The sequence below is a fragment of the Anopheles merus genome, chromosome 3R (assembly GCF_017562075.2).
Source record: "Anopheles merus strain MAF chromosome 3R, AmerM5.1, whole genome shotgun sequence".
In the NCBI taxonomy this organism is placed as follows: Eukaryota; Metazoa; Arthropoda; class Insecta; order Diptera; family Culicidae; genus Anopheles; species Anopheles merus.
In genome coordinates this window covers 45,544,365-45,572,255 of record NC_054084.1, presented here as the reverse complement: position 1 = coordinate 45,572,255, position 27,891 = coordinate 45,544,365, and the positions used below count along the sequence as shown (strand labels likewise).

The following is a 27,891-nucleotide window of genomic DNA, read 5'->3' as shown; positions in this document are numbered from 1 at the left end:
TGAGCGTGAAGTAATATTCCGCACACAAAACATTTCGTCCGAGAGGGAGCATATTTCAGTTTGAACAGAACATTCGCTTGCGTCGGAAGCAACCTGTGTGTAGTTACGGTTAGTTTACAGACGATTTTTGATGTTGTTGTGATTGTTTGGTTGATGGGATGGTTGATATATTGTTTGCTTACTTTCGAGTTTGTGGTGTAACAATAATGATTGAATTGTGATAAAATTGTAAAATTACTCGTCGACTTTAATGTGAAAATTCTTTGTGATATCATTACCTCTCTGTTCATCATACCGAGTATTTGCGTTACATCAACAAACTACTTTCAGTGCTCAACAAAATATTACATAAAATTTCGTTCACCAAACGAAATTGAAGTTCCCTTTTCACTGCACACCATTCCACTGACACACATATTTCCGCTCTGGTGCACCTCTTCCGGGCTAACATTACCACGCGGCGCATCGCGGCCACTGTAACGCGACGTTGCTGCGATAGTTATCATCTCTGAGCGTTCACTTTCTTTTATCCGGTTTACCGGAGAATACGGCGGGGTAGGAGCACACACTCCAGCCGTCCCGATTCGTTAGCGATTAAATAATTTCACCAAACGATGTAACATTGCGTGCCAAACAGGCAAAGCCAACCCGCGCCCAGTACTCTGTTTGTATCGCGAACCCGTTATATTACTCAACACTCGATGCGGTTCGGACACAATTTGTCTGTTTTGGATTTTCTGGCCGCTTCCTTTCTCCGTTTTCCGTTAATGTAAAAAATGAAAATAAAAACAGGCACACAACCCGGGGTACGGGCAAGCGTGGTGGAGCTTTGTCTATGTTTTGGTCCGTTCTGCGAACTCGAACGGTTGAAAGCGAATACGCACATACGAGAAAGAAATGTATGCACCGGGGTTTGTGGTGTTGCAGTCCGCACGAAATCGAAACCGAAGAAACGTGTTCATAGAAAGTGAAAATAAACGCGAACCAAGTGGGATGGTGCAATGCTTAAGGAGAGCCATTTGTGGGCTGTGTGTGTACGTCGTAAATGGTGATGCTACTGGTGATGTTTTAGTTTAATATTTATGAGTAAAGAAATTTTGTAATGAAAGTCATTTCATCGAAATTTAAATTACTTATCGTGCTACGTATTTCAAAAAAGGATAATAGAGCCCTCCGTATAACACTTTATCCTTTGTAGTGTAATTAAGCTACAAAGGAGGAGCTTGATAAGGTACTCTGTGTCGTTTGCACTTTGCATTTATTCGTGTACATACTACACCATCCACCATCCGCAACGAAAGTGAGTGAATATTTATAGTACTAAAGCATCTATACTTTTATTCTTTTAGTAGTATGCACGTACAAAAGTGTGAAATAGCTGTTAGGCAGTGAACGGGTGTGAGATAAGGCGAGAGATAAATTGAGCAGATAGAGAGCGACCAGAGAAAGCGCTTCTCTAAGCACCAAACGCGCAGTGTGTTTGTGATTATGTAAACGTGATTCGACCACTGCAACCGCGATCTCAGGAGGCTGATTTGTGAGTGCCAAGCCGTGTTTAGTGTACCGTTCGTGGTTGTACCCGTGTGTGTCTTCTCGAAAGGTGTCCGTTTGACGGTGGATGTGTTGTAGTTTCGCGTAGTGCATTTGCGCTCGCCGTTTCAGTGGCAGTATTATCATTTTCATCCATCGATCCTCTGCGGTGTGCACACACAGTTCGGAGCAGTTCTGCTATTTTCCATCCTAACACAAAACATACTCGACGGCACGGCTCTTTGCAAAACGACAGAAGAAGAAGAAGAGTCTGCTAGTGCACGTGAGTGAACTGATTTTGTGGCAGAATTCCTTCCAAGTGCGCCATATTATTTGCTCGACGACCTAGCCAAGCGGCATCAAACGGTCAATTATAGCAGAAGAGTACGCTCCCGGGAACGGATCTGCCGAACGGGACGAGCCACCGATGGTTGAATAATTCCACCGCGAAGACAACGACGTTCCACCACGATCACAGCAGGCGGCACAACAGTCACGCTGTCAAGTTCCCCCGCGAAAGACGCAGCTTTTCTGCCGGCTGTAAAGCACACCGTGGAAACATCTCCTAACTGTGGCGTGTGGTAAGTAAATGTTCGCTTTTTTCGCCTCTAACGCGCCATTGCTGGGGCGCTAGAGAGTCTGTAAGCCATTGTGTAGTTGCTTTTTCGTGCTGAAGTGTTGCTGTTTTGTTGGCTAGCGCACGTGCAGGGCGCCAGGGAATCACTGAAAGATGATGCACGCGATTATTTGTCGAGGTGATCGTTTTTTTGTTTTGTTTTGGTCTTCTCCCGCTGAGAAGGATTGATATTAATTATGCGATCGAGGGCTCTGTTTATCTAACGAGCAATAAATGAACTTCAAAGGCATCGAAACGTCGAACAAAAGCGTTCGACGATGGTGGCGCCGACGTTTGCGTGGGCTGTTGACGTAACCTCAACAGCGGTTTATGAGTGTTTTTCTTAATAGCTCGTCCAAAGTTGTCCTACATGCTTGTGGCGCGGTTGTTCGAGTTGCCCGATGTGCCGTGAACCGAAAAGCAAAAGCACAAGCAGTGCTTCCCTTTGGATGACAGAATTATGTTATGAAAGTTTATGTATTGAGTGTAAAGTAATAGATTCCTAGCGTTCCTGTTAAACGCTCACAAAGGCACTCAGCGAAATAGTGCCCACTAAGACGCTTCCTCGTTTTTAGTAGTAGCAGCCCTTGGATTTAACAAAGATTGAAAGCGTTTTTTTCTTACGTTTGCTACTCCATCACCGTTTCCACACTCGCTTGCATACACGCACACACATATATACACGTGCGCTCACTTCACGGCGCCAGAGAGCTGCCGGAGGGAGTGGAGGGAGATGAGATGTGTAAAGCAGATTTGTTCACGCCACATTTACATCAGCTAAAGGTTGCGCCGTACTTCGAGCTTCCTGCCTGACCGGTAGCGCACGCTGCGCTCGCAATGCCAGCCGCCAGGCGAAGGTGGCGGCACTGAATCGCACGTACAGAGGCGTTAAGAAACTTTCCTGTGGTGAAACACGCTCGGATGCGGGTATTTCGATGCACGGAAATGGTGTATTCATCATCGCGCTGCAGGAACAGTGTGTAGTTGGAATGAGGTAGAACATTATGAAACCAGATAATTAAAATAGGGCGCATGTTAAGTTTTTAAAATTCGTGAAACAACATGCTTAAAGAACTTGAAACATTTGCATGATCTTTGCACTCGATTTTCCTGATAATTGATGCAGAGAACACGTAATGTGACGTTTTGTTTAAAATGTTTTAAACACAAAGTTGAGATATTGAAGGAGACAAAATTGAGCGATATTATTATTGAATATCAATACAAATATCGTATTGACAGAATGTTCAAAATAATACATATGACGATGGTGGTCGATGTATTTATGAAATAATAACAAGAAGAATATATTTTATTGTAATATTCTCGGCAAATCTTGGGAATATACTGTAAAATATTATTAAAACACAGTTTTGCTTCTTGACATCGATGGAACGAAGAGTGAATTTGTACACTTAAAAAAATTGAATTTCCAGCACTTTTACATACAACTTTTGGCTTAATTTTTTTCTAAAAAGTATTAATAACAAATTGTTTAAAATGTACCAGTGATAAAGATATAGATCAAATCTATACATTACAATTACATGCGCTTACACACATGCAAACATTATTTCAGATTTATCAAAACAAAATAAGGGAAAATGTCATTAATGATGGAAAACCCTTGAACTCAATCCTTTAGAACTTATTGCCACAAAATACAAACTGCCATGACCGTTATTCAATGCATTTCGATAGGTAGTAGCTTACCGAGTTCATCATGGACCAGTGGCACACTTTAGGTCCTTTCCGCATCCAATTGTAAAGTTGTAAAGCCAGTAGCACCAGCCAACCTAACTTCGCTCATAAGCCGTGTTACCCTAAGTTCATGATTAATTTTTCTGACCCTGGCCAGCTGCAAGAGACGCTTTTGTTCGTACGTACGTTCGTTCGTTCTCTTCCCGTAGTGCAGTATTATTCAGCCCAGGGCTAAGCCGTTGGACAAACGGTCGAAGCGAAGATTGTTCGCGCTGGAGTGTTTCATTAAAATTTCAAATGAGACGTCTAGTGGTGGCTTAATAAGCACCACACCAGTGGCCAGTAACCAGGAGTTGCTGGAAAATGGTAATCAACCAACTACCACCAGTAGCGTGACGGTTGATGTTGCGTCTCCATCTCCTGAGCTGTGATTGTCGGGGGGATTTAATTGAATTATGCCCATTCTCCCAAACCCCTACTCAACCACATGTGAGGAAGACACGGTGAAGAAAAATTCTTCATCATTTCCACTGACGACGGTCTTACGAAGACGAGAGAGTCAGTACAAGTTTGTCAGTTATAAGGCGATTTGTTTTGCTTACAGCTGAATTTTAACTCAACAATCGGCATGGTTGGACGCTTTTGCGGTTTGGTGTATGTGTGTGTGTTGGTTTGTTTGTTTGTGTCTTACACGCACTAGCCCAATGCTAAGCTGCTGTTCAGCGACGTGTTTAACAATAGATGACAAGAACATCACCTATTCAGCGTATTGCCGGTTGTCGTTCGTTCGTAACCACAAATCATCGCAGCTCACCATCAAAGCCACAGTTTCGGACGGTGGCAAATGGTGGGAATCTTCTGCTTAAAAGACCCCGGCACACATTCAATGGCTTCGACTGCGCATTAGCACCATTTTTTGCGCACAAAAGCTCGACCGAAATTGGTTTACGGGTAGCGTTTTCGAGACGCGTTCTTGCCGCTAGTCTGCATAGACGTTTCATCTTTTTGGATTTATGATCAGCCATTTAAATGCTAAAAGCTCAGCGTCCTTTGTGTAGTCGGTTTTAAATAGATTTTGTTGTTGTATTTTGCGGAAATATATTGTTCTTTTTTCTTTTTATTTCTTTTAAACAATATATTGTTCTTTTTTCTTAATCTTTTAATTTTATGTAATTACACAAAATATTCTTCTAAAAAAACGTGTTTCATATCAGACATTTAGTTATGTATTACCATTTCAAATCATGAAAATCAAATGTTAGATTCATCCGATGATGGCGACTACAATAAAGCTAAATCGTAGCCTATGGTAGGGTTTTCAATAGTATCTTCTTGACCAAGGCTTCCACCGCCATCACCACCAACCATCCAGTGACCTTAGGTATTGGAATGCTCATTGAAAAATACGCAACCATTCGCTAACTTATAGTTCCTACGCTGCACTACACCGCTCATCCTAATGTTCTAAGGGATAAGCACAAACGCAGCGCAATTTACAACCTTTTGATGCACATTCAAACAAATAAAAGATGGCAAAATCACTGTTCAAACACTAAACCGAAAAGGGTACAGCGGTGACTACTCATCATGTTCTCGGCACACTTTAGAGCAGCTCCGTACGGGCAGCTCATCAATAAAACATGAACCGTATATGCATCCACGAGTGCAATGGGGTTTCATCATAAGTGCCGGTCCCCCGGGGGAAGGAGGGCTTCATTCGATGTTGTTTTTTTCGATTATAGTGCTGGCCAGTGTCATGAATACATATTTATGCAGATTCATGTCTTTAAACACCAATCAAATCGGAGTTCCTCCGCGAGCATCAAAACCTTCCCAAGCACAACACCCTTAGGCGTTCGTTGGAGTACCGTGACCAGGCGTAGAGTCGAGATTAATGCTCCTATAAATTGACATAAAGCTAATCTCGCATTAACCATGATACCGTACATCGATACATTCATGCTTTTCAGTATGTGTATATATATATATGTGGGGTTTTGTCCAATTAAGGATGATGATTTTGAACATTAATTGAGTTTCACTATTAACGCTATCTAAATGATATGATCACATCCACCATAAACATGATATTTGATTTAAATCGTATTTAATTTTGAACACTTTGAATTAGCGTTCCCGAAAAGCAATATATTCCAATAATCATTAAAATCAGTTCAATAAACTACAAAGGTGAGAATCCTGTTACCAACCAAACCGGAGTAACTGTTTTCCTACACGGTACGCATTGTACATTCAACTGCACGCGGCCATGAAGGTTAACTTGCCAAATTTACTGAACCACCGCGAATCGAAATCTGTCCGAAATGAAATTTGCGTGCCGAATGGCATACAAATTCTCCATTCAGTTGGCGCCAACTGTACCAGCATCATCAACCGGTAGTAACGGCGGGGAGGCATGTAATTGAGACGGGTACATGCATGCGTAAAGGGGTAATCAAAATGCTGCATGAATGAAAACAACCAAGAGCAATACACTTTGCAAGGTTTTGTGTGGTATGGCTTCCTCGTTGAGATAGAACATGAAATTGGAATCTAATTGGATCATTTATTGTACCGATTACGTGCCGTTACAATTGACACCTCATTACGCGTTGGTTTGTGCGCAGTTAGCTTGCTACACCTTTATTCACAGGTATCTTAAGTTTTCCAGCGATTGTCTTTATATGGTGCCTGACCATATTCGGTGGCTATTTTAAATAAGAAAGTTGTAAAATGCTACCCTGTGGCAAACTCTTTTACTTTTCTGCTTTGGATTGGTGCTGTGCGGGCACTCTGTTGACAGTATTTGGTTGTTATTACATTATCAGTTTTTCGTGTTGGAATTTTACGGTAACAACATCATTATTACACTCCATCCCAAATCTGGACGTTGTGTTTCGATCTGAACTGTACTGTATTTTTTTTTAAATTAATTATCATACACTTAAAAATGTCATGCTAACTTACTCTTGTTAACAGTATTAAATACATTTACCAACCTTTCAACCTCCCCCCTCTTAATGGCCTGCAATCGGTAGCTTTGCAGCAATAAAATCTGATACCTCATTATGGAGCACTATTTTGTCACCGAATGTAACTTTATTTATCACCATCAGCCGCAGCAGCAAAACGGTTGTCTCTCCAAGAAGCGTTACCGTAAAATCGGTCACCCTAGATGCCATACCAGCGGCTCAACTCGTCTCAATCGAGTCGCAGGACGGTAAAATGAAGGAGAGCATATTTGTAGTATGGTAAAAAAGCGGCCCTAATACTTGACGGTGAACGTTTCAGGACACGAATCATTTTCGTCAGAAGTGAGAAAAAATAACAAGCTGGCACAACAGGCACATAAATTAAATCGCTGTCACGATCGGTACGAAAAATAAGGATGATTGGTCACGATCGATGGATTGCGACAGTGCGAGACTATACGACTCGGTTCGATGCGTCTTGAAGATCGTCTCGAAACGGCCAATGGCAACGACGCGGTGTGAAACGTTTCGGCTCGTCGCGACTAGGAGCAGTTCTTCTAACCGCGATCCCGGCATTCCTACGCAGGGAAAGTTTGGTGTGAAGTAACCGATAAAAAGCGAGTGCATCGCTCGATTTTTTTTCTCTCTCTCTCTCTCTCTCTTTAAAAGTAAGTGCAACTGGGCTCCAAATCGAAAGCATTGTGTAACTGCAGGTTTCACTCCTATCGCTTGAAACGCAAATGCTTGCCACAAACGTGGCGCCATCGATTGTCGTAGCTGCGAGATACAGCTTACATCATACATTTTGGGACCAAATCTTGCCCACCAGCTTGGTTGGTTTGAACGGGGAAGGCAACCGAACCAGACTGAGGGAAAGGTAACCCCGCAGGGCTAGAAAAATGAATCGATAATTAATTACTTTTGTTTGTTTTGCCTCCCATCGGTCGTAGAGCGAACAAATGGAGCCCTAATTTGAAGCGATCAGTCCGCGGGGAGGCTGCCGAACCGCTCGAAAACACGATATATCATCGCAAAACGATAATCGACCGGTTAAAACCTATGGAGGAGGTTAGGTCAAATTGTTGGTCCTTCTCAGCGGGACGTGCCGATGGGCGATTAACGTCGAAGAAATCGGACCCAAAGAAGACGAAGAAGCAGTAGCTGAAGCTTAGCCTTTCGTGTTGTCTAGATGCTCCGGAGGCTCAAGAATAAACGGTGAATAAATAACCCACGGTGGAATGATTGTGCACAAGATCGCTTTGTACAAACGGTTTTTTGTGGCAATTTTTCACCATTGAGCGTGGTTGGGTTGTGAGCCTGAAGACGTGCTGTATCTCAATCGATCTAACCGCAAATGAAATTATCAACTGTCAATGTCTCGCTCCAGAAAGACAGCCAAATTCGTTGTGACTGTGTTTTGAAACTTCTTCTACAGCAAAATACAGGCGTTGTGTGAGCAGGCTGACATCTAACCGCAAATGAAATTATCAACTGTCAATGTCTCGCTCCAGAAAGACAGCCAAATTCGTTGTGACTGTGTTTTGAAACTTCTTCTACAGCAAAATACAGGCGTTGTGTGAGCAGGCTGACATCAACAGCTGTAGTTTGCTGTACTTAATCTTTATTGTTTGAAAATCGTTTGAATCGTTAGAAAAGCTTCAAGCTGAATCGTTAGTTTATGCTTCAATCCAACTCACACTGCTCTTCGCCATTCAAAATGAAAGGATACATCCACCAGACTCGAACACTTCCAACACCGTTCTACTTTTGCCGGAATTGATCCATAACTCATAACCTGACAGTGCCACCGTTTTCGTCGTCGTGTCTTTTTCTCGCAAACTGGAAGAAGTAGAGAAGAGGGTACCCCCGCACTACGAAAACCGTAAATTAAGCTCTATCCCGCTTTGAACTTCCTTCGGTAGGTACTGGGTGTATCATTGCAACGCTGTGAGCAGATATTTTCGCCATATTCCATTTAATCTTTTGCAATTCAATCAAACTCGGCCGATTGTCGTGCATGGGTAGTGTTTAAGCTTGAAGCCACGGTTATTTCAGCCTGCGCCACCGAAAGGAACCACCACCGCCATGAAATGGATATGAGCGCCGACGACTGGGGATTGATCGGGCCACAACGTTCACCAATTTGCTAGCCAAATAATTTATACACTTCCCATTGAGAAATACAAGCCCGAACACTCCGAACAAGCTAGTAGTGTGGACCATTGTGAAACTATTCCGTCACGGGGAAATCTCGGTCGTAAAGATTGCCGTTACGAATTGCGATCTGACATTTCCCGTCCATGGTCGTATGTTGCCTGTGTTCTGATTCCCGCTGAAGGACAGATGCTGTGTAGGGGGAGGTATATTTTCCTCCTTTGGTAGGAAAAATGCTACCAGCTCCAAGCATCTTGCACGTGTTAGCGCAGATATGTACTTTGGGAGGCGAATAATTATGAGATGTAATACCGTGAGGCGTGATGGCTATAGCTAACACTCTCTCTCTCTATCTGCGCACACAACCGGAATTAATAATTTCAATCACTGCTCGAATTCCATTGCCCCATTCGAACTCCGTTCGAGTCATAAATCATAATCGAACCCCAAGAAAATAACCAACGTCCAGTGAACTGTCGGTGCTCGAGAACGGCAACACTAGCTGCGCCCCTCGAACAGTGTTTGAAGGTTACGGCGAGTGTGTACGTCCGCTTGTCCGCTTGCCATTGAGAGGGACGTTTAACTTTTTGTTGTTAGGGTTTCCGATCGGTAAAGTTGACCAGCTGAGCCTGGTACGATGGTACTGCGTATGCGGAAATATGACCAGCACGTTCTCCCGCTACGTGCCCGCTACATACCAAACAAGAACTACACGATCGCGAACGTTGAAGTGTTGTTGTCGCTGCAAGGCGTATCGTAAAATGAAGTTCTCGATGGTCCTCCAAGGTACACACGTTAAACTGGTGCTGTTTATTCATGTGCCAAACACAGGAACACACCAAAACAGTTACGTTGTTGTAATCAAAATTATGACATAGGAATGATATTTGAAAAATCGTTGTTTCTCAATGCCGTGGCTTATACAAATAGCCTCTTCAAAACAAGGCAGGTTCATATTCCCGTGGGGGCGGTCCCGTGGTACAGTCGTCAACTCGAACGACTCAATGACATGCCCGTCATGGGTTCAATCAAAGAATGGACCGTCCCCCCGTAGCAGGGATTGACTATTCGGCTACGTGGTAATGAATTAAGTCTCGAAAGCCTGTACAGGCCGGCATGTCCGCGTAGGACGTTACGCCAAATAGAAGAAGAAGAAGTTCATTCAAACCAGGTTCTTCATATGTAGAAGTAATTTTCTTACCCCGTATAACTAAACCCGCTTTATTGTACAAGCCTACATCTATCTACCCTTTTATAATTACATTTTACATTGTACAAGTTGCTAAGTACGTTACAAACAGCAACATGCGTTCTTCACGTTCTACTACTCACGTGTAGGCGATAACTGTGGATGCTCGCTCTCAAATAGCGTCCATATATCATCTATCTTACACTCTTAAAATTCCTCCAGATCTACGGTGGTAGGAAGTAATTAGCAAGAGCAAGTAAACGAGCGCGCACATAACATGTATTTAATCAAACGACCTAATGTATCATGTACATCGCCACTCCGCTTAGGGCCAGTGTACATCGTAGTGCGTCCGAAGTAAACTTGAGGCATTGCGTACACCTGCGAAGGAAAATGTCAATTATAACCCTTTGTCTACTGCTTCTAAAAGGTAGAAGTGTTGCCAGTTTTACCCTCCCGAGCAGTAGGGATTAGGTTCAGTGGCAATGGTAACCGTCCTACGCTTACTAATACACTTATCTCTCGTTCAAAGGCAGGGCCGGACAGGGGTTCGCAAGAGCCACCGGTAGTACTGGTTGTGCACTTAGCGTTTTAAGTCACCTGCCCTTCGCAGGGCTTTTCCGTTCATCAGTTAGGGATAATTATGAACCTGTACTGAGTGGGTCGCACGCTGGTTGCTTCGGCTACGTTCAGCAGTATCATCGTGTCGAATCGATTTGTGATTTAATATTACGTGACTGTCCTTCGTTGATTGCTGTCGTTAAGCTGCTACTGCTACCGTAATGCAGCAAGCATAGATACTTGCAGTCAGAATGCATGTTTCTGTGTGTGTATGCGCGTTTGTGCAAGTGTGTTTATGTTTACTTCGCATTGATAATATGGATGACGATCGTGGCCCAGTCGAAGGCTAGCTGCTAGAGTTCAAGGTTTTGCACTTCAGTGAATAATGTCACAGTTTGTTTTAACGCTCAGACAGTGATAATTTGTTGATTGAAGTAGGTTTTTGTGAAATAATTGATTTCAGTCTGATCATGCAACAGCATTAAAACTATATGCTAATTAATTGTTGTAATTTTATGATTACATTGTATCATAATTATTCCCTTTTTAACACGTGACAATCTGCATGTTTTTCCCCAATTTAAATGATTGGAAACAAAAACACAATTCACACGTCTAGATATCTTTTGTAAATGGTTGGATATTTCGCATGAAACGTGAAATTCCCAACCCTATTCAAGCTTTCGTGCGTTATTTCCTGCTATCACCTCAACACGCTTCCACCGGTATGTGGTTATCCTCGGCGAATGTCAACGGCGCCGGTAGTCACATTTTTCTTGGCCATTCTCCCTCACCCAACCTGCACAAGAGCCCCACTACGGATGCAATTTGTGTCCTTTCTGTCCGTAAAAGGAACCGATCGTCAAGCGATTAGTAAAACCGGACACCATTCGTACGCTGAATAGTGCGAGCCCCGTCACAGTCGCTGCAATGCTGTGACACATGGTGAGCTGTGTTTTTTTGTACACACACGACTCAACAAAACAACCCGAATCCGTCTCGAGACAACGCACGTGTAAATATTCATAAATCCGTTTGACCGTACGCAGTGGTGACGCATACGCCACATCAGGGCCATCAGCATAGCGGACTTCAGATATTCAGTGGCTGCATCTGCGAAAGCAGAAACGTATCGATCGCTCGCAAGGGTCAATGGCAGTAGGGTTAATTTTATATGCCTGTACAGGTTACTGGCCACTTAATAGTGCACACTCAACTACTTCGAACTGACGAATCCTTATCCTTGAGTATATATTTTACGAATTCAATGTACTTTGTAGTATAGGAAGACAAAAACAAAGTATGAAAACTGATCTAGCATCCTCCATCAAATTCAAAACGTTGTGGGACGTCTGCTGAATGTTGTAAGCATAGCAAATTACCGGACCAAACAAGCATCAAACTCCATCAAGAATAGTCGATCATTCCAGCTCTTCGACCTTCGTTCTGCCGATAAGTGGCGGATGACCTTGATAATGTTTTTTTATTATTATTTTTTTTATGGTACCATCACGATATTTAAAATTGACGTATCAGTGAATAGGCAACATGTCAAGAAGCTGCGAATCATCTTGATGCGCTTATAGGCGATGGATCAGGTAGCTTAGTGCAGGGCCATTGACTCAGCATAATCTGTAGACAGCGGGCCTGATAATTACTTGCTTATTTTGTTATGCTTTGCATGTCTTTCAAATAAACAATCGAATGAAGTATCATGGAACCATCGATTTTGCGTTGGTTATATTTATTAGCATAGATGAATAAAAATAACTTATGTAAAATTGTTACATGTATCATGCAATAATTAACTTTAATTGATTTTTTAATAAACAGTTAACCAAAAATTATCTATTATATAGTTCATGAAAACAATCAGCAATTGACGTAAAGCTGAAAGTATATCTGAAATACAGGTTTATCTCACCTTTATTTTCAAATATCATACAATTCAAACATAATGTACAATACGCACATTATACTTAATATAATTGTTTATAAGAATTCAAGAGTCTATTTAAATGTCATAGACAAAAAGGACTAACTAACATGGCTGCCATGTATTAAATTATTTTATTGACCAAGCACTTCATACCCAAAACTGACTATCCTATAGTCAGTAACCCAATTAATCACAGATAGTCAAGCTCATAAGTATCTTAGATAAGCCTTGGTAAAGTACGACTATCTTTAAAAAAATCACATTTCTATTTTTATTCAACAATTTATGCGTGTCCAGGTTTGCCGAACTTCATTTAGACCAATTTATTAACATCTAAGCGTTGTTATTCCGTAATCTTATTAGTACCCAAAGCAGGATTCCAATCAAAATGGAACCACAAGCGACACTTTAGAGACTCACATATCTACCCACATACTGTACCGAACTTAATATTACTCGAACAAAATGCACAATACATCCTCGAGATTACTCACCAACGGAAATCACACGGTTCATTTACTTCCAAGTGTGTAATCATACAACCGAACGATCGACTCTTACCTCAAAATAGCTTCACACCTTCTGCAGTTCTGTTAACTTAACGCATTTATAAACATTTCCTGTGAGGTGGGAATTAATTAAGTTTCCTTTTTGCAATGCAAGCGCCGGTAGCAATCACTGCTAGAAGATTGCTACTTACAACCAGACCTGTCTAATGCCAGTCTCTTATTGCTCACTTTGTTGAACCCTCCGTACTCCGTCTACTGCACCCCACTAAACCATATCAAAAATTTTCAAACTGTTGCACATCAGCAGATGGTCCCATCAGAAATCTCATTTTCTTCGCGGCGTCTAACGCTCCAACGCCAAAGATCAAGTCATTGATCCAGTAAATGTCTTCCCAAGCTGCTGCACATGAAGCTTCGGACGGCGAGGGATCGGACGCTTTGCCGCAACTTTTGAAGCGTAACCTTTAGCCGAAAGTTCAATACGATGTAATGAATTGGGTTAGAAAAGTTATGTCCATCTATATCGTTGTTATATTTTGTAAGGGCCACTGTACAAGCCATGTGAGGGAAGGTGATTAATAGCATCGTAACAAATGATATTCATTGTTTTATGAGATTATAAAGCGCTGGCCTCCTTTTTGCTGTTGCGATGTCTTTTTTGTTCAACGGAACGATGGTTTGTTTTAGAAAATATGTGGATAATGTTTAAAGAAACATACATAAAACTGATTTTTTAAAGATACAACTATAATGGAAATTTACTAGAAAAAAAAATTAAATACTTAACCATAACAGCAACGGCATAAATATTGCCGGTAGCCGTTCGAAATTGAATCAACCATAGTCAAATAACTATCAATCAGTGCAGCGCTTGGCAGCAATGATGCAAAAGCCATTTTGGCAAACGAAGATCAATGAGGAGTTTTTCCTTGAGATTGAAACAAAAATGCAATGCTATTGCAGATGGATTGCATTAATTTCAAACGTTCACTATAGGAGAAAAATTATATGATTGAGATGATTTGGTAGCGTTTCAAACTTGTTGGCCAATCGTAAACGATATAACAAGCCAACGTTATTGCTGCCTGTTATACAATTCATTATGTCGTTAAGTGTTTAGCAATGAGCTAAACGAAATTTTCACTTGATATTTTTGTGACGATAACCATTAAACGTGTTAAAAATATGTGTTCATAGTTACAACCTAAATGAAATATCTCAAGTATAAACACTATTCATGATGAACTAAAAGCGTATGATTGACCTGAATATTTCTAATAATTTAATGATCATTACTAGTATTGTATTATTTTTTCAGTTTACTTCATTTCTTATACCTCTTAGTAGATCATAAATTATCACCATTGTACAACGAAACAGTTAGAACAGCGAGACACAATCCCTCTCAAGTTGGCAAATAATACGAGCAAAATATTTACAACTCCCCATTCAACCTCCCTAAAGCTAGCCTAAAAATGATTTTGCAATAGCCGACAACCATGTAAGATATAAGATCGAGAATCCAGTCACTATCACACCATAACATACACGTGCCCACAACAACAAAAACAACATCCTAACTTCTTGGCGGAAATCAGTGGCCCTGCTCGGTTACGGAATAGTTTTGCAAACTACACACTCACACAATTACCAATTACCCCACTGGCAACATATGCGTCACCGACATTGTGCACGGGCACACATGTGGCTGGTGCAAGTAAACGTTGCAATTGTAACGGATTCAATTGTGCACAATTTGGTCACAGCTGTATAGTGAGGTGAGTTTTTGAATCCAAGCTCACTTCGTTTTGAATGCTGCAGTTCTATGTATTCATGGTGGTACATTAGAAGAAGGAGGTGTAAAGTTGTAAATAACTTAGCAGTGCTTTTAATAAATGTTTAAAAAAGAATATCATAAAAAAAATCGAATATTTCACTTTGCGACGTACCTTCTTGTGCTCTAAGCACATCTTAAAATTATGCATGATCGGTGATCGTTTAATATATGTTTCACTCGCATACAAACCAGCACTCCCCGCATTATTAACAGTTACGTGGGTGGTTGCAGTAGATTGTGGGCATGAGTAATGATATTTTGAAATTCCGTGTAAAAAAACGACACAGCCCGTTTTACCTCCGCAAGTGCTGAGCGACGTTAGATGAGATAAGTGAGCATCTGATAAATGAGATACATGTCATCACTATATGTCATGCTTCTTCTTGGCTTCTATTGCTTCTTTGTGTTGATTCGATGATGTTGCTTTTAATTTGAAATAGTTTTTTTTGCTCTTCGTAAATAAGAAAACTCTTATTGTAACACTTTTTTGAAATTATTTCTTACTTCCCATTACGTACAATTACTGTGCACTAGCAATCCGTTTTAACTCGAGAAAGTACGTTCACGTTAACGATACGTCAAGTCGTCCCCGAATAAGGAAACTCAACCAAAAGTCCAATTATTTAAAACGACTAATTATATTTACCACCTGTTTAACTGTCCTCACCTGCTGCCAACATGGGTTGAACACTTTTATCTACACCGTTTTCTACAGGTGCGAATCGCTAAGAGCTCCGCAAGCTATGTTAGTGTTCTTCCGGGGTATTGTTTCTTCGCAATGGGTGTCATAATGTATGGTACCACCGCTAAACCCTAAACCCGTTATCTAATACACCGACTCTTGGTGCAATTTTGCCTTTGCCTCTCAAATGCCTTCATCCATGTTTCGTTTTTGCATATTTTTCAGTAACATTCTCTCTTTTTCCCTCTTCTCGTTCCGCAGGTCTCCACAGACGTTATTCAAAATAGGAACCCTTTAAACAATGAAGGGCTGGTTTGACGCGTTCCGCGATGACGGAGCGCCAACGCTTTACTCGTTCTCTAATCGTACCCCCGTCACGGGCGATGTCTCCATCGTGGCGGTTTGTGTGATGTTCGCCACCGTGTATTTGGCGTTTCTGGTCATTTTCCCGGGTGTAAGGAAGCAGGTATGTAGGTGGAGATACTGTAACGCAGATATTGAATCGATGTGTTGAAATGTTTGCTAAACACTGTAAACTTAAAACTAGTAGTTTAAAAACTTAATTTTTCATGTAAAATTCTTAAAATGCAAGGAAAATTTTATAAGAAATATTATGAGCGAAAATTATCCTTTGAATCATGCTAGATCTACTGAATTGCCAATCTACTCTACTAATAACTCTTTATGAATACTTGGGGTTAAACATTGGGTGCTCTTGAGCGTTTTTGAAAAAAAAAACATAAACCCAAACAAGGATTGGTTGTACATGATTAACTACACAGAAGTGACTGTATTTTTCTAAATAATCCTTTCATTTCTTACTAATTTTTAAACCTCTTTCTTTGGTCAAAATGCATTTAAAGGGGTTTCCGAGTCAATTTAGAATGTTAACAAAATTTCATTGCTTGTGAGATGTTTTTTAACAGCTGCAGATGTTGTCTTTGCATCACAATAATTTATCAGTACTTCTACATGATTTTCAATACGTCTCGAGCGGGATCGAGTTTGACAGTTCTATGTGATATGTCGAAAATCATGTTTATGCACTGAAGCTTTACAGGGTTTTCCAAGTCAATTTCGAATGTAAACATTGTTACAGATGTTTTCGACAGCTGTCAAATGGGTTATTTACTTCAAAATGAAATTTCAGTTTTAACACATGATTATCAATACATAACAAAGAACTGTCAAACTCAATCCAGCTTGAGTCGTGTTGAAAATCATGCTGAAGAAATTAAAAATTATTACGATGGAAATGAAATATCAGATTGATGTGGATTAACATCTTGCACGCGGTAAATAACAGTGTTTACATTCGAAAGTGTCTTGGAAAACCCTGTATTCACCAAGTGCAAAATGTTATTCCACATCGATCTGACATTTAATTTTCATCATAACAATTTTTATCTTCATTAGGATGATTTCAAACACTTCAACGGGTTGCTGTTGATGAAGAAATTTAAAATTATCATGGTGAAAATAAAATGACAGATCAATGTGAAATAACATTTTGCACACGGTGAATAACAATGTTTACGTTACAAACTGACTAGGAAAACCCTGTATTGTGATGCAAATACAATGTATGCCAGCTGTTTAAAATCATCGTATAGGCGGTGAATTGAGGGTTTTCCAAGTGTCTTCCGAATGTAAACATTGTTATTCACCGCGTGCAAGATGTTAATCTACATTAATCTGATATTTCATTTCAATAATCTTCTTCTTTGGCATAACAACCGCTGTCGATCAAAGCCTGCCAGTATCCACTAGTGAAGTGAGCTTGGCTTTCAGTGACTTATTGTTATCATAGTAGGATAGTCAGTCGTACGTTAGGGGGCACGATCTGCTCGGGACTCGAATCCATGACGGACATGTTGTTAAGTCGCAAGAGTTAACGACTGTACCACCACCGGCTCCATTTCAATCTCAATAATTATAGTTTTTAATTTCTTCAGCATGATTTTCAACAAGACTCAAGCTGGATTGAGTTTGAAAGTTCCTTTTCATGTGTTGAAAATCATGATTTAAAACTGAAATTTCATTTTGAAGTAAATAAACCATTTGACAGCTGTTGAAAAGCATCTTCAATGCGGTGAATAATTATGTGCCGATTACAAAGTGACTTGGAAAACCCTGTAACAATGTTTACATTCGAATTTGACTTGGAACAGCCTGTAATTTGCTGCGTTCTTTATTTTTAGCTTGCGAGATGAAAGACGTTTAATTTTTTTCCAGAAGGGTTTCTATTATTCAATTTCTATTGCTCGTGCAGTAGACAACTGTAAAATCTTTTAAATTTGAATTTAGATAATAAACAACTGTGTAGTTCATTACCAAACACTCAATATTGTTAATTTGTCATATACAACATTCATTGCATTAAGGTTCAAATTTTAAAAGGTTAAATAAAATAAAATAATATCACATTTTTTTAATCACTCATACATGAAAAATTGTAAAATATTCTTGTGGGTAACCGATTCCTGATCTCTTCAAACAACTGCACACACTAGATTACACCGTACGTTTAACCACTTCAAGCAGAGTGTTTTATCGTGGATCAATATTTGGCGTCGTAAAAAGCCCCATGCCAAAGGTAAACAATTCGATCGTCAACTACAAGCTATTGCACGATCACCTCAACCTTGCCAGGTTTTTGCACGCTACTTTTCCGCTGGTAGTGTACAGTCCCGCAAGTGCAAACTAACGCAATGCTCGATATTATTGTACCAACGTTTGTTAGTACCAGCCAAATAACCCACACCGCTTCACGGTGGTCCGCAAAGGGCGCCCGTTTTTGGAAGATATTTTAATGAGTTTAATGAGATGGATGCGGCATAAATTCATGTCGAGAAATTATTATTACCGTGCGCCGTGTTGGCCATGTTGCACGTTGCGCTCACGGCTGTTCCTGCCAGTTCATTTAGGATTACAAGGGGTAACCGATCGATCTCGTCCCGGTTGCAGCAAACCAACCATCCAGCCAGGGCATGCGGTAAGCGCGTGAATTTCGGCACGTTATGATCAAACCTCCCACAGCTTGGTCCCAAGCGCTAGCGCGATTGGTCACGCACTGACCAGCAGAGCCGATCACGTCGCTCAATTCGTCTCCATCGGTCAGTGATTTGCACCCAGCGCGATTCGGTGTTTGATTGATGGCCAATAAATTGATGTTTGCAAACATTTGTTAACATAGAAAGCTGAAACGCATTCCTCCGTGGGTTTGTGTTTTACAGATTTTCTTTCCTTTTTTTTTTTGGTCTACGGTCTCTCTCTCGCTGTCTCTGTTTTCGCCCGGTTTGGGCGGAATTTTAAATGGGCGCAAACAGTAGCAGAGGCAGGTTAAATGCTGCTTACTAGGGTTGCGCTAAATTGATCGCTTTGGTTGATTTATTGCACGATTAGAAGCTGCAATCGAGAAACATACGGGTTAAGTGATTTATTTGTACCGACTGTGTATGGTTATATCGAGGCGTGTGTGGGCAAGAGATTTATAATTTGTACCTTACACAAATGCACCTAACGCATTCAATTAATAACATCGGTGCAAGCATACTCTTTTAATTGATATATCCTTGGGTGATTTTGGCTTAGAAACAAATGTATTTAATTCGTGGTGTTTTATTTACGTTTCTTTTTTTCTTTCTACAGAAATTTACAACTTTCACTACCGTTACTTTAAGTCTGTTCGTTGGACTAGTCATATTAGGTAAGCAAAAAATAGTATAAATAGTGTATATGTAAACTAATGATGTAGGAGCAGTTGTTTTAGGAAACAAAAACATGATATTGATATTTAGTCTCTAAAGTCGCTCTTTTGTCATCTTCCATGCAATATCTTAAATATCTAATGATATTAGTGCTTTGCTAGATAAGTATTTTGAGATGGTTAAACAATTCTGTCTAAATATTTTAGAACTATTTTTCACCGCAAAAATGCGGATGGCAGTGCTATCAAGCTGATTCAAGCTTATCAGCCATATCCTGTGTGCTGCACAGCCTTCATACCATTTCCCTCCCAGCTGCTAATACTCTCACGCAGGCAGACTCCACTCATTAATTAATATTTCATTGAAACCGTTGTTGCGAACAGCACAATGAACCATCATGTTCGGGTTGCAACTTTGTCTTGCTCTAGTCATGGTTAAGCATCAAGCATAAAACGATCGTCACTTCTTCCTTCATGGTGATCTAGGCGGGCTTCCCTCGGTGCTCAACATTTGCCACAACGATCAAAGATACCATCGCTTACAATGCTTAAATCTCATTTCCACAGCAACTTTATTCTATGCCCGGATGTGCGCCTTTTCGCTGGTCCGTGTTATTTGCTCTGAAGCTGTGTAGGGATTTGAAGTATTTTTTGTCGACTTAAATGAGTCGCCAGTTTTTGTGCGTATTGCTTTTTTCCCCCAAAACCAGCACTCTAAAAGTTGTTGCCGTTATTAATGAGCTAAAAAAACACATCGAGCGGGTGGAAGAGGAAACGGTTGAATGGGATTCGTAAAAACAACCCACAAGAAGAAGAAAAACTTTTCGCAAAAGCGGCTCATCAGCAGCTTAAACAGTCTATAGCTTCTTCCACACGTAGCAGCAGTAGTAGGAGTTAGGTTTCGACCGGACCGGAACAATCAGCTTACAATCGCTACCGCAGAATGTGACCATTTCCGCACCAAGGTCACGCGGGCCCCGGGCACTAAAACACTAAACGAAACTAACCAAGATCTTAACTTCTCGGCTCTCCTTCCTTGTGCGTTTGTGTGTTTGTTTGTTGCCGTTTCGACTGCTGTGCACCTCGTGACCCCGACGACTTCCAACCTCCAACCGCGCAGTAAGTCGCCTTGGCTCCGGCTGGCATGTGGCCCAATCGACGATCGTTGCACCGTACCGTGCATTCTCGCGGGAGAAGCTGCCCGCCCGCATCGGTGCGCACATCGGGCTGATGCACATCAACATCTCCCTGACGGCGCTACCGCTCGGCAACTGGACACCGCCGGACATTGATTTCAACGAGCGATTCAGCTGGAATCAGGCGAACGATATGGGCAACTCCTACCGCGATGCACTGCAGCGTGGACTACCCTACCCGATACTGACGGTGGCAGAGTACTTCAGCCTCGGCCAGGAAGGGTTCGCCTGGGGCGGCCAGTACCGGGCCGCCGGTTACTATGCCAGCATTCTGCTATGGTACTGTAGTGTGCGCGATGTGCGAAACATTCAATTCGGTGTGACATTCAATTTGTACTGCTTCCACTTTCTAGGGCATCGTTTGCCGCGTGGCTCCTGATGAATCTGCTGCTGGTCGCGGTACCTCGCTACGGTGCCTACACGATGACCCTGACCGGTGCACTGCTGATAGGGGCCAGCATCGGCTACAGCTCCATGCTTCCGAAGCGTCCGCTGACGATCGTTATCGAAGGGGCACGAATCGATTTCCATCTCGGCTGGTGCTTCTATCTCGTACTCACCGCTGGTAAGTTCTACCCTTTTTCAACGCCTGCTTGACCGACCCTGGCTAGCTCCGTTTCATCAGACTCATGTATGTGTATGTGTGTGTTTCGTTTTCTTATTTTCCAGGAGTGTTATGCTTCGCGATCGGATTAGTCATTTCCATCATTGATCTTGTGTGGCCTCATCGCTTTTCCACCATATTGGAGGTAAGGCAAAACGTCGTTTACTTTTAATGAATGTTAGTCATACTAAGCTCTCTTTGCGTACATTTTAAGGTATACTATGACACGCCATACGATCGGCACGTGATTCTGGAGGAGTCTCATGACGTTAGATATCGTAAACGCAACAGCAAGGGCCTTGAAGAGCCTCCCGGTCTGGGATCTCGCATCCTGAGGTAAGTGTTCGAGTAAATTTTGCTATTCAAAAATGAACTAAACGGAAATTTCATTTCCCTTGCATGTAGACGTCTATCCTCAAAGACTCGTGATCAACACACGGATAAGATGGGCATTGAAAACCGTGGATTCCAGCACGATGTTCCCAAGTCTCCGTGGCGTTATCCGTTCCGGCGGGCTCAGCAAACGCCTCCTCAAGGTATCCAGCGTACGATTTCGCAGGACTCCACATCCAGCATTGCATCTGCTGCTGCCATGTCTCAATCGCTCCACAAAGTTGCCCTCTCGCGAATGCTACCGTAAGAACACACACACACACACACACATTAACCGCATTTGAAACGATCTTTATCGTTTATTTCACTCGTGTTTTGTTTCTAACCACTTTCTAGGAAACCTCCGCTAGAACGTACACGAGAAATTTCCAACTGGTAGAGCCCAGAAGGTACGCCATCTAGTGTCTTGGATAGTGATCGCATAGAGAGAGACGATAGAGCAGAGTACCGTCTTTATGCGTGATGATCTTTTGTGATATTTATAAGAGTGTACACAAACCTCCCACATGGTCAATGATGACACTGATGTATTTTATCGACGCACTTTTAACAAACAAACACATCCTTCATCTGTAACTCTGTGCCCTACTAACGTCCGTCCATCTGTGACGTGAATAATTAAGAAAATTGACAAATGCTTAGTGAACGGGGATCGTATTCTGGATGGAGTTTGACACATAAGTTTTATTCTTAGTCGTGAAAGTTTTAATGTAGAAGAGGAGACGGTTGATACGGAGCCGCCTAAACTCGACTTGATGCATTCATTTGTAAGGACACCTCGTGTTATCTAGATTTTGCTACTCGCGATGTGATTGACACAGATAAAACGCAAAGCAGAAATATTCCGAATCCGAACCGAGGGCTGATCAATGTTAAGTTATTTATTGTTCCTCTACCAGTGTTAGCGATGTAGCAGTTTCAGTAATGCGTGGCACAAAGCGAAACGAATGCGCTTATAGCGCGGATCTATGTTAATCATTGCATTGTAAGACCGTATGGTTTGTTAGTAACGTAAGGAAGATTGTAAACTATTTCTTGACGATAAATCTGCGACAAAAAAAATCAGCGCAAATGGACGAAATGGAATAAAAGTCAGATTTGAACTGCAGGTTTCTGAAGTGTGTATGCGTTTTTTACATGGATATTTTTTGTGATGTCAACTGTTTTCTCGGTTGCCTTGTTTATTATGCTTTTCGGAAGGTTAAATGTACACCAAAAGAAAGTAATTTCGTAAATTGTTATAAGCCACTGACTATAAGCTTGAAGTCATTTGAAAGTAAATTTCAATCATTTTAAGCATAGAAATAATTGAGAAATTATCTGAATAATAAAAGTCCTATCTTTGAAGGATTAATTTAAAAGCTAGTTTGGGGTATCCGTCTACGTATTATAAAAATAAAATAATAAAGTGAGAATAATACAATATAGTCAGTCCTACAGTATAGTACAGCTGTATCACACTTATTTCACCAGTGAGCTGCAAGTATTGATTTTCAGAGATCAGAGAAGTAGAGAATAAAAATATACCCCAAAATTTATATTAAATACTCCTTGAGCTCTGCATTTTTAAACAATATGACTTTTTGCACTCCATGCTACAAATCCTTAAACGTTTGTTATTTACAAATTTGCGATGTTATTTTTCTATTTGTACTTTTTTTCCTGTCAGACAATGATTAATGTACTTACAAAGCATCAAATAATCTCTACTAAACTTATTATCAAAATAGGGTATGTTTCATAAGCCGTTCGTTTTCACATCGCTTATTTTGCAAGAAAGTATCCGTCAAACACGACTTTTCACTCATGTAGTGGAAGTCTAGCGACCTTTGGCGAATCTTTTTCGAGAAACCCAAGCTATCCATCGCTTGCCACATATTTACTTCCTACAGATCAAGAGAAAAATCACATTTAATCTTTTTAAATATTATTTTTTACTGGTTTCCAAGTCTAAAGTGTTCTGGTGATATTTTGTGCATTTTTTACAACAAGAATCTGTACTTTAGGGAATATTTTGTTAAATAACGATCATTTTCGTTAACGATTTTACCCGACGAAGATTTGTGGTGCGTGAGCGCAAAAATAATGGCAATTTTTTTTCTTTTTTGCAATTGTTTCTGATAGAAGGGGAATGATTGGACAACAAAAGAAATAAGCTGTGTACGCGTATTTGCAATCTTTTTACAGGCTGAGAGAAATGCCGTTTTTTCGTGTTGTTTGAAAATTAGTTTTCGATTACATGCAAATTTTATTACATGCAACAAATTGATGTCTTATCGTGGTATACTGTGCATTTCTTACATCTGAAACTTGTGATGTTTTGATTAATTTGGTTCAATTACGATATTTGTATTTGACAAAGATTCGTGGTGTGTGAATTCACAAAGATTGGCGAATCGTTGTTTGGCAGTTGTTTCTGGTGGAAGGGGCATTCCCCTCGTGATAAGATAAGGCTGTGCGAGCTAGCCTATTAAGAAACTATGCATTGCAGGGCTTTGACATTTCGATTATTATAATCCGTAATCAAAATCCTTTTATCTTAAATGTCGTTCTTTCATCTCTTGTAGAATGTGAGATTCAAATAATTTCAACTTGGCTACAAGCACTTTCAATGAGTCTTACATATTGGATATTAATTGATTTTTATGGTGGTATGATTATGACAAACTCATCAGTGACTCCAAACGGCATCAAAGATGTAATATTCTAAAGTCAGAGTCGTGCAGAGTCGTTCGGATCAGTCCGGAGCTGGCTGAAGCCTCTACTCCGCAGTCGGAGACGTTGAGATCGTCAAAATCGGTGGAACCGATCGGAGCTAGTTCCGACTACAGACTTGCAGCTCCGTGCGACAACCGACGAATCTAACGGTTCCGAATGGTTCTGGACGGCTCCGGCGACTTGGGACGGTTCTGAGTTTGCATTTGATTTAATTTTTCTTAAAGTCTCGGTTGCTCTGTTAGATAGTATGGGTACATAAATATTAGTTTCGAAAAATATAGAGACAACATTATTGTTCTTCCCTGGAAAACTTAATACACTTAGACAAATTGTAAGCATAGATTTTTTTATTTGCAATGCTTTAAATAATTTTCAAAATATTCTCACTGTCCGCATTTAAAATCGATAGTTTATACTAAAACAATCTAAACTAAAAAAAACCTTATTTCGACAGATTTTTGAAAATGAATTTCAGGCAGTACCCGAGATACGCGGTTCCTCTTACACGCGGATTCAAAGATACGAGGTTTTCAAAATTTTACTATTTTTGTTTGAATGATTCATCAATTGTCATATGCAAATAAATGATATCCTTTTCGATCGAATTGTAAAAATCATTCAAAAAGTAAAAAATTGTTACGTTCAGTCAGAACTCAAGCATCACAGATTAAGCTTAAACGACTGGAAAATAGAATTTACATACAAAAAAACAAAGGCTTGAAAAGGTTCTCACTGAAAATTGCTTAATCGATGCCGCCTTTTACTCATCGTTATATTGCTATCCTTTTCAAGCGAACATAACTTTAAAAGCTTTCTAATATTCCGACCAAAAATTAATAAGAATAGTTATGTGGTTCACGAGTATCAGCACCATCAACCGTCATTCAATTTTCAATTGCTTTGGTGTTGATAGAAAACGCATTGAAGATTACTTGTAAAAAACAATCGTATTGCTTTTCTTGTTCTAGCCCGAAATGCCCACCTCTAGTAATAATTCGCTGCTGCGTGCAATACGCACTTTCAATTCCTCGTCCCTCCTATTCGACTTCCACCTCACCCCCTTCTCCTTCCGTTCTCGGTTATACTCCCTCTTCGGCATCTCTTCTCCTTGAGATCTTGGTTTGAGGTGTAGCAATAGTACTTAAGAACTTAATTTTGTTAAGCCATATGGCGAACAAATCTAACATAGGGGCCCTTCACGATTCTAGTCAGTTTTTTGTATGGAGTTTGACAGTTGGAGGCTGAAATCATGTAAATTCTCCAAACAAAACCACACAAAAAACTAGCCTGCAATTTTCAGTCTAGATTATTCTAGCCTCAAAGCTAGAATTAGATTCGAGTACCTGCTCGAAAAATGGCAAAACATTTTTGGCTGACGATTACTCAGGCTTGACGATTTCTGGAGGCTTGACGATTACTCAAAACACTCTTAAAATCTTCATTCAGTAGCAGAAGCGATAAAAATCAGCCTTCTAAATTCATACACCTTGGGATAAGCCCACCTGTATATTATACTCACTTAGATAGCTGCTCGAAAACTGCTATACAAAGCACACATCTGACAGGCTGAAATTTCAACCTACGAACTTACATCGGAAAGGGCCCCATAAACATAAAATACAGAGGGTATGAGAAAGCTCTGAAAGCGGGGTAATCTCCACTAGCTAGCTACCCCACCAACAGATGGCGCCACCAGCCTTATTGCTATTTTTAAAATGCATCAGTCGTTTACCGTCTGCTAAATGAAGTATTTTTAGATTCCTTTTAGGCTGAGGGCCTGAGTCGTTTAGATCCCGTTTAGGGTTCGTTTTGTGGATTTGTGGCATATATTATATTATTAATATTATTAATTTAGTGACTAAAACCACCTTCTCCATGTAAAATAAACCAAAAATAGATAAATTTGGGTGGAAATCACGAGAATCGTCTTACACGAAAATTCGAGATACGAGATACGGTCTTATCAGACCGCTTTGATAGCGTTTCTCAAAGTGTTACGTTCGCGATTATTAAATTCGTAACGGACGTGTCAAATTGTAAATTCGCGTGGTGCGCAATCACCTTAAACTAGAAACAGGGTACGCTACGTGTAAAAGCAGAATAAATATGCGTCACAAACACTAACAAACGGCACTCACGCGTACGTACACTTATGTACTAATTATCCTCGGAAAGGATACACTAACACCCTAAAAATGTATGGGCTTCCGGGGGTATAAAAGGGACCGAACTTTTAATAAACAAACCATTCGGATTTTGCAACTCTAAGAAACTTCGCCTTTTTTAATTTTGCATATTCGGATCAGAAAGAAATCTCTCATTCCTCTTCACCCCCTTCTGCGGCATAGGCTCCTCAAATTACTTGAGAGAGCAACTAGCGGGAAGGTTGATTATTGGTGTCGAACGGTTGAGAAGATCGCTGTTACCCGAGCGGGTTTGATTTACAAGGCCGCATCCTTCGCGTGGCCCACAGATCCGTTCGCCGTCGTAACACAAAGACAATCTGCAATGAAAAAAAAACACAAATAAAAGACAGTCTGAGTAGTAGTAGGTTTTGTTTTGTAGAGATTTTGAGTCTTGCGACTATGTACATTCATCTCTTTGCAGGTAAACTGGTGGATTAAAGTTGTGTTGACTTGATTATATTTTGTTGTATAGGTCCGTATTTTTCAGAAATTTGAGGATGTTTTTTTGATTGGGTTTGTTATAGGATAGAGTATCATCAATGCTATTTGAGATGTTGTGTTCTATGCGTTTATGATCGTAACCACGGCATTCAATCAAAAAGGTGTTTGATAGTAATGAATATACCGCAATAATAGCATAGTAGGGGACTGCTCTTTTCCATCAGATAGCTGTGTGTGAAGAGTGCGTGGCCTATCCGCAGTCTAGACAATATTTTTTGGTATTTTCTAGAGTCCAACCGTTTGTGGATGTGTTTAATTCAGCGTAGAGAATGACTCGATGTTCCCTGATTGATGCTTGATCCCAAGCGCCACAGATTATGCTTACACGACTGGAAAATCAAATATCGATATAAAAAAATGAAAGCTCGATGACTTCACCGGTTTGTTCAATAGATGGCGTATTATAACTCATCATTTCATTGCTGTCTTTTTCTTGCAGTGTGTTTCGACAAGCTTTATCTGATCATGACATATATTGCCTTCTAACTTTCCGAGCAAAAATCTATATGAATGGTCGTGTGGTCAGATACACGGATATCAACACCAACGACCATTACTCAAATCTACACTACATGCTTCAGTGCTGCAGGTTTACATTGGGATTTAGTATTAAAACAATCGTTTTGCTGTTCTAGTTCTAGCGATGCATAACTTCAATGTGAAACCATACAACAGTGCAGAGGGAATGAGAAAGCTCTCCAAGCGAAGAAGCTCCACTGGTTAGTATCCCACTAACAGATGGCGCCCAAGATTTTTTTCTTGTCTTAGTATATATCAGTCGTTAACCGTCTACTAAACGAAGTCTTGCTACATTCCGTTTAGATAGAGAGCTAGAGTCGTTTAGAACCAGTTTAGTGGTCGTTTAGTGGATTTGTGGCACTTGGGTTGTGTGCC

At 40.6% G+C, this 27,891-nt stretch overlaps 1 protein-coding gene across 4 annotated transcripts; it reads left to right on the top strand.

Moving 5' to 3' along the window:
- LOC121596752 (dual oxidase maturation factor 1) lies at positions 1-22,700 on the top strand. Of its 4 annotated transcripts, none has more exons than XM_041921952.1 (10): positions 1-108; positions 1,350-2,111; positions 15,952-16,156; positions 19,342-19,399; positions 20,520-20,874; positions 20,949-21,160; positions 21,265-21,344; positions 21,414-21,535; positions 21,605-21,835; positions 21,929-22,700. In XM_041921952.1, exons 3-10 carry the CDS (start codon positions 15,992-15,994, stop codon positions 21,969-21,971), a joined length of 1,266 nt encoding a protein of 421 aa, XP_041777886.1. In that variant the 5' UTR covers positions 1-108; positions 1,350-2,111; positions 15,952-15,991; the 3' UTR covers positions 21,972-22,700. The 4 variants fall into 4 exon arrangements, with proteins under 4 accessions (XP_041777886.1, XP_041777890.1, XP_041777887.1 ...); XM_041921956.1 differs by having other exon boundaries at positions 5-108; positions 1,714-2,111; XM_041921953.1 differs by having other exon boundaries at positions 6-108; positions 1,353-2,111.
- The last annotated feature ends 5,191 nt before the right edge of the window (positions 22,701-27,891 follow it).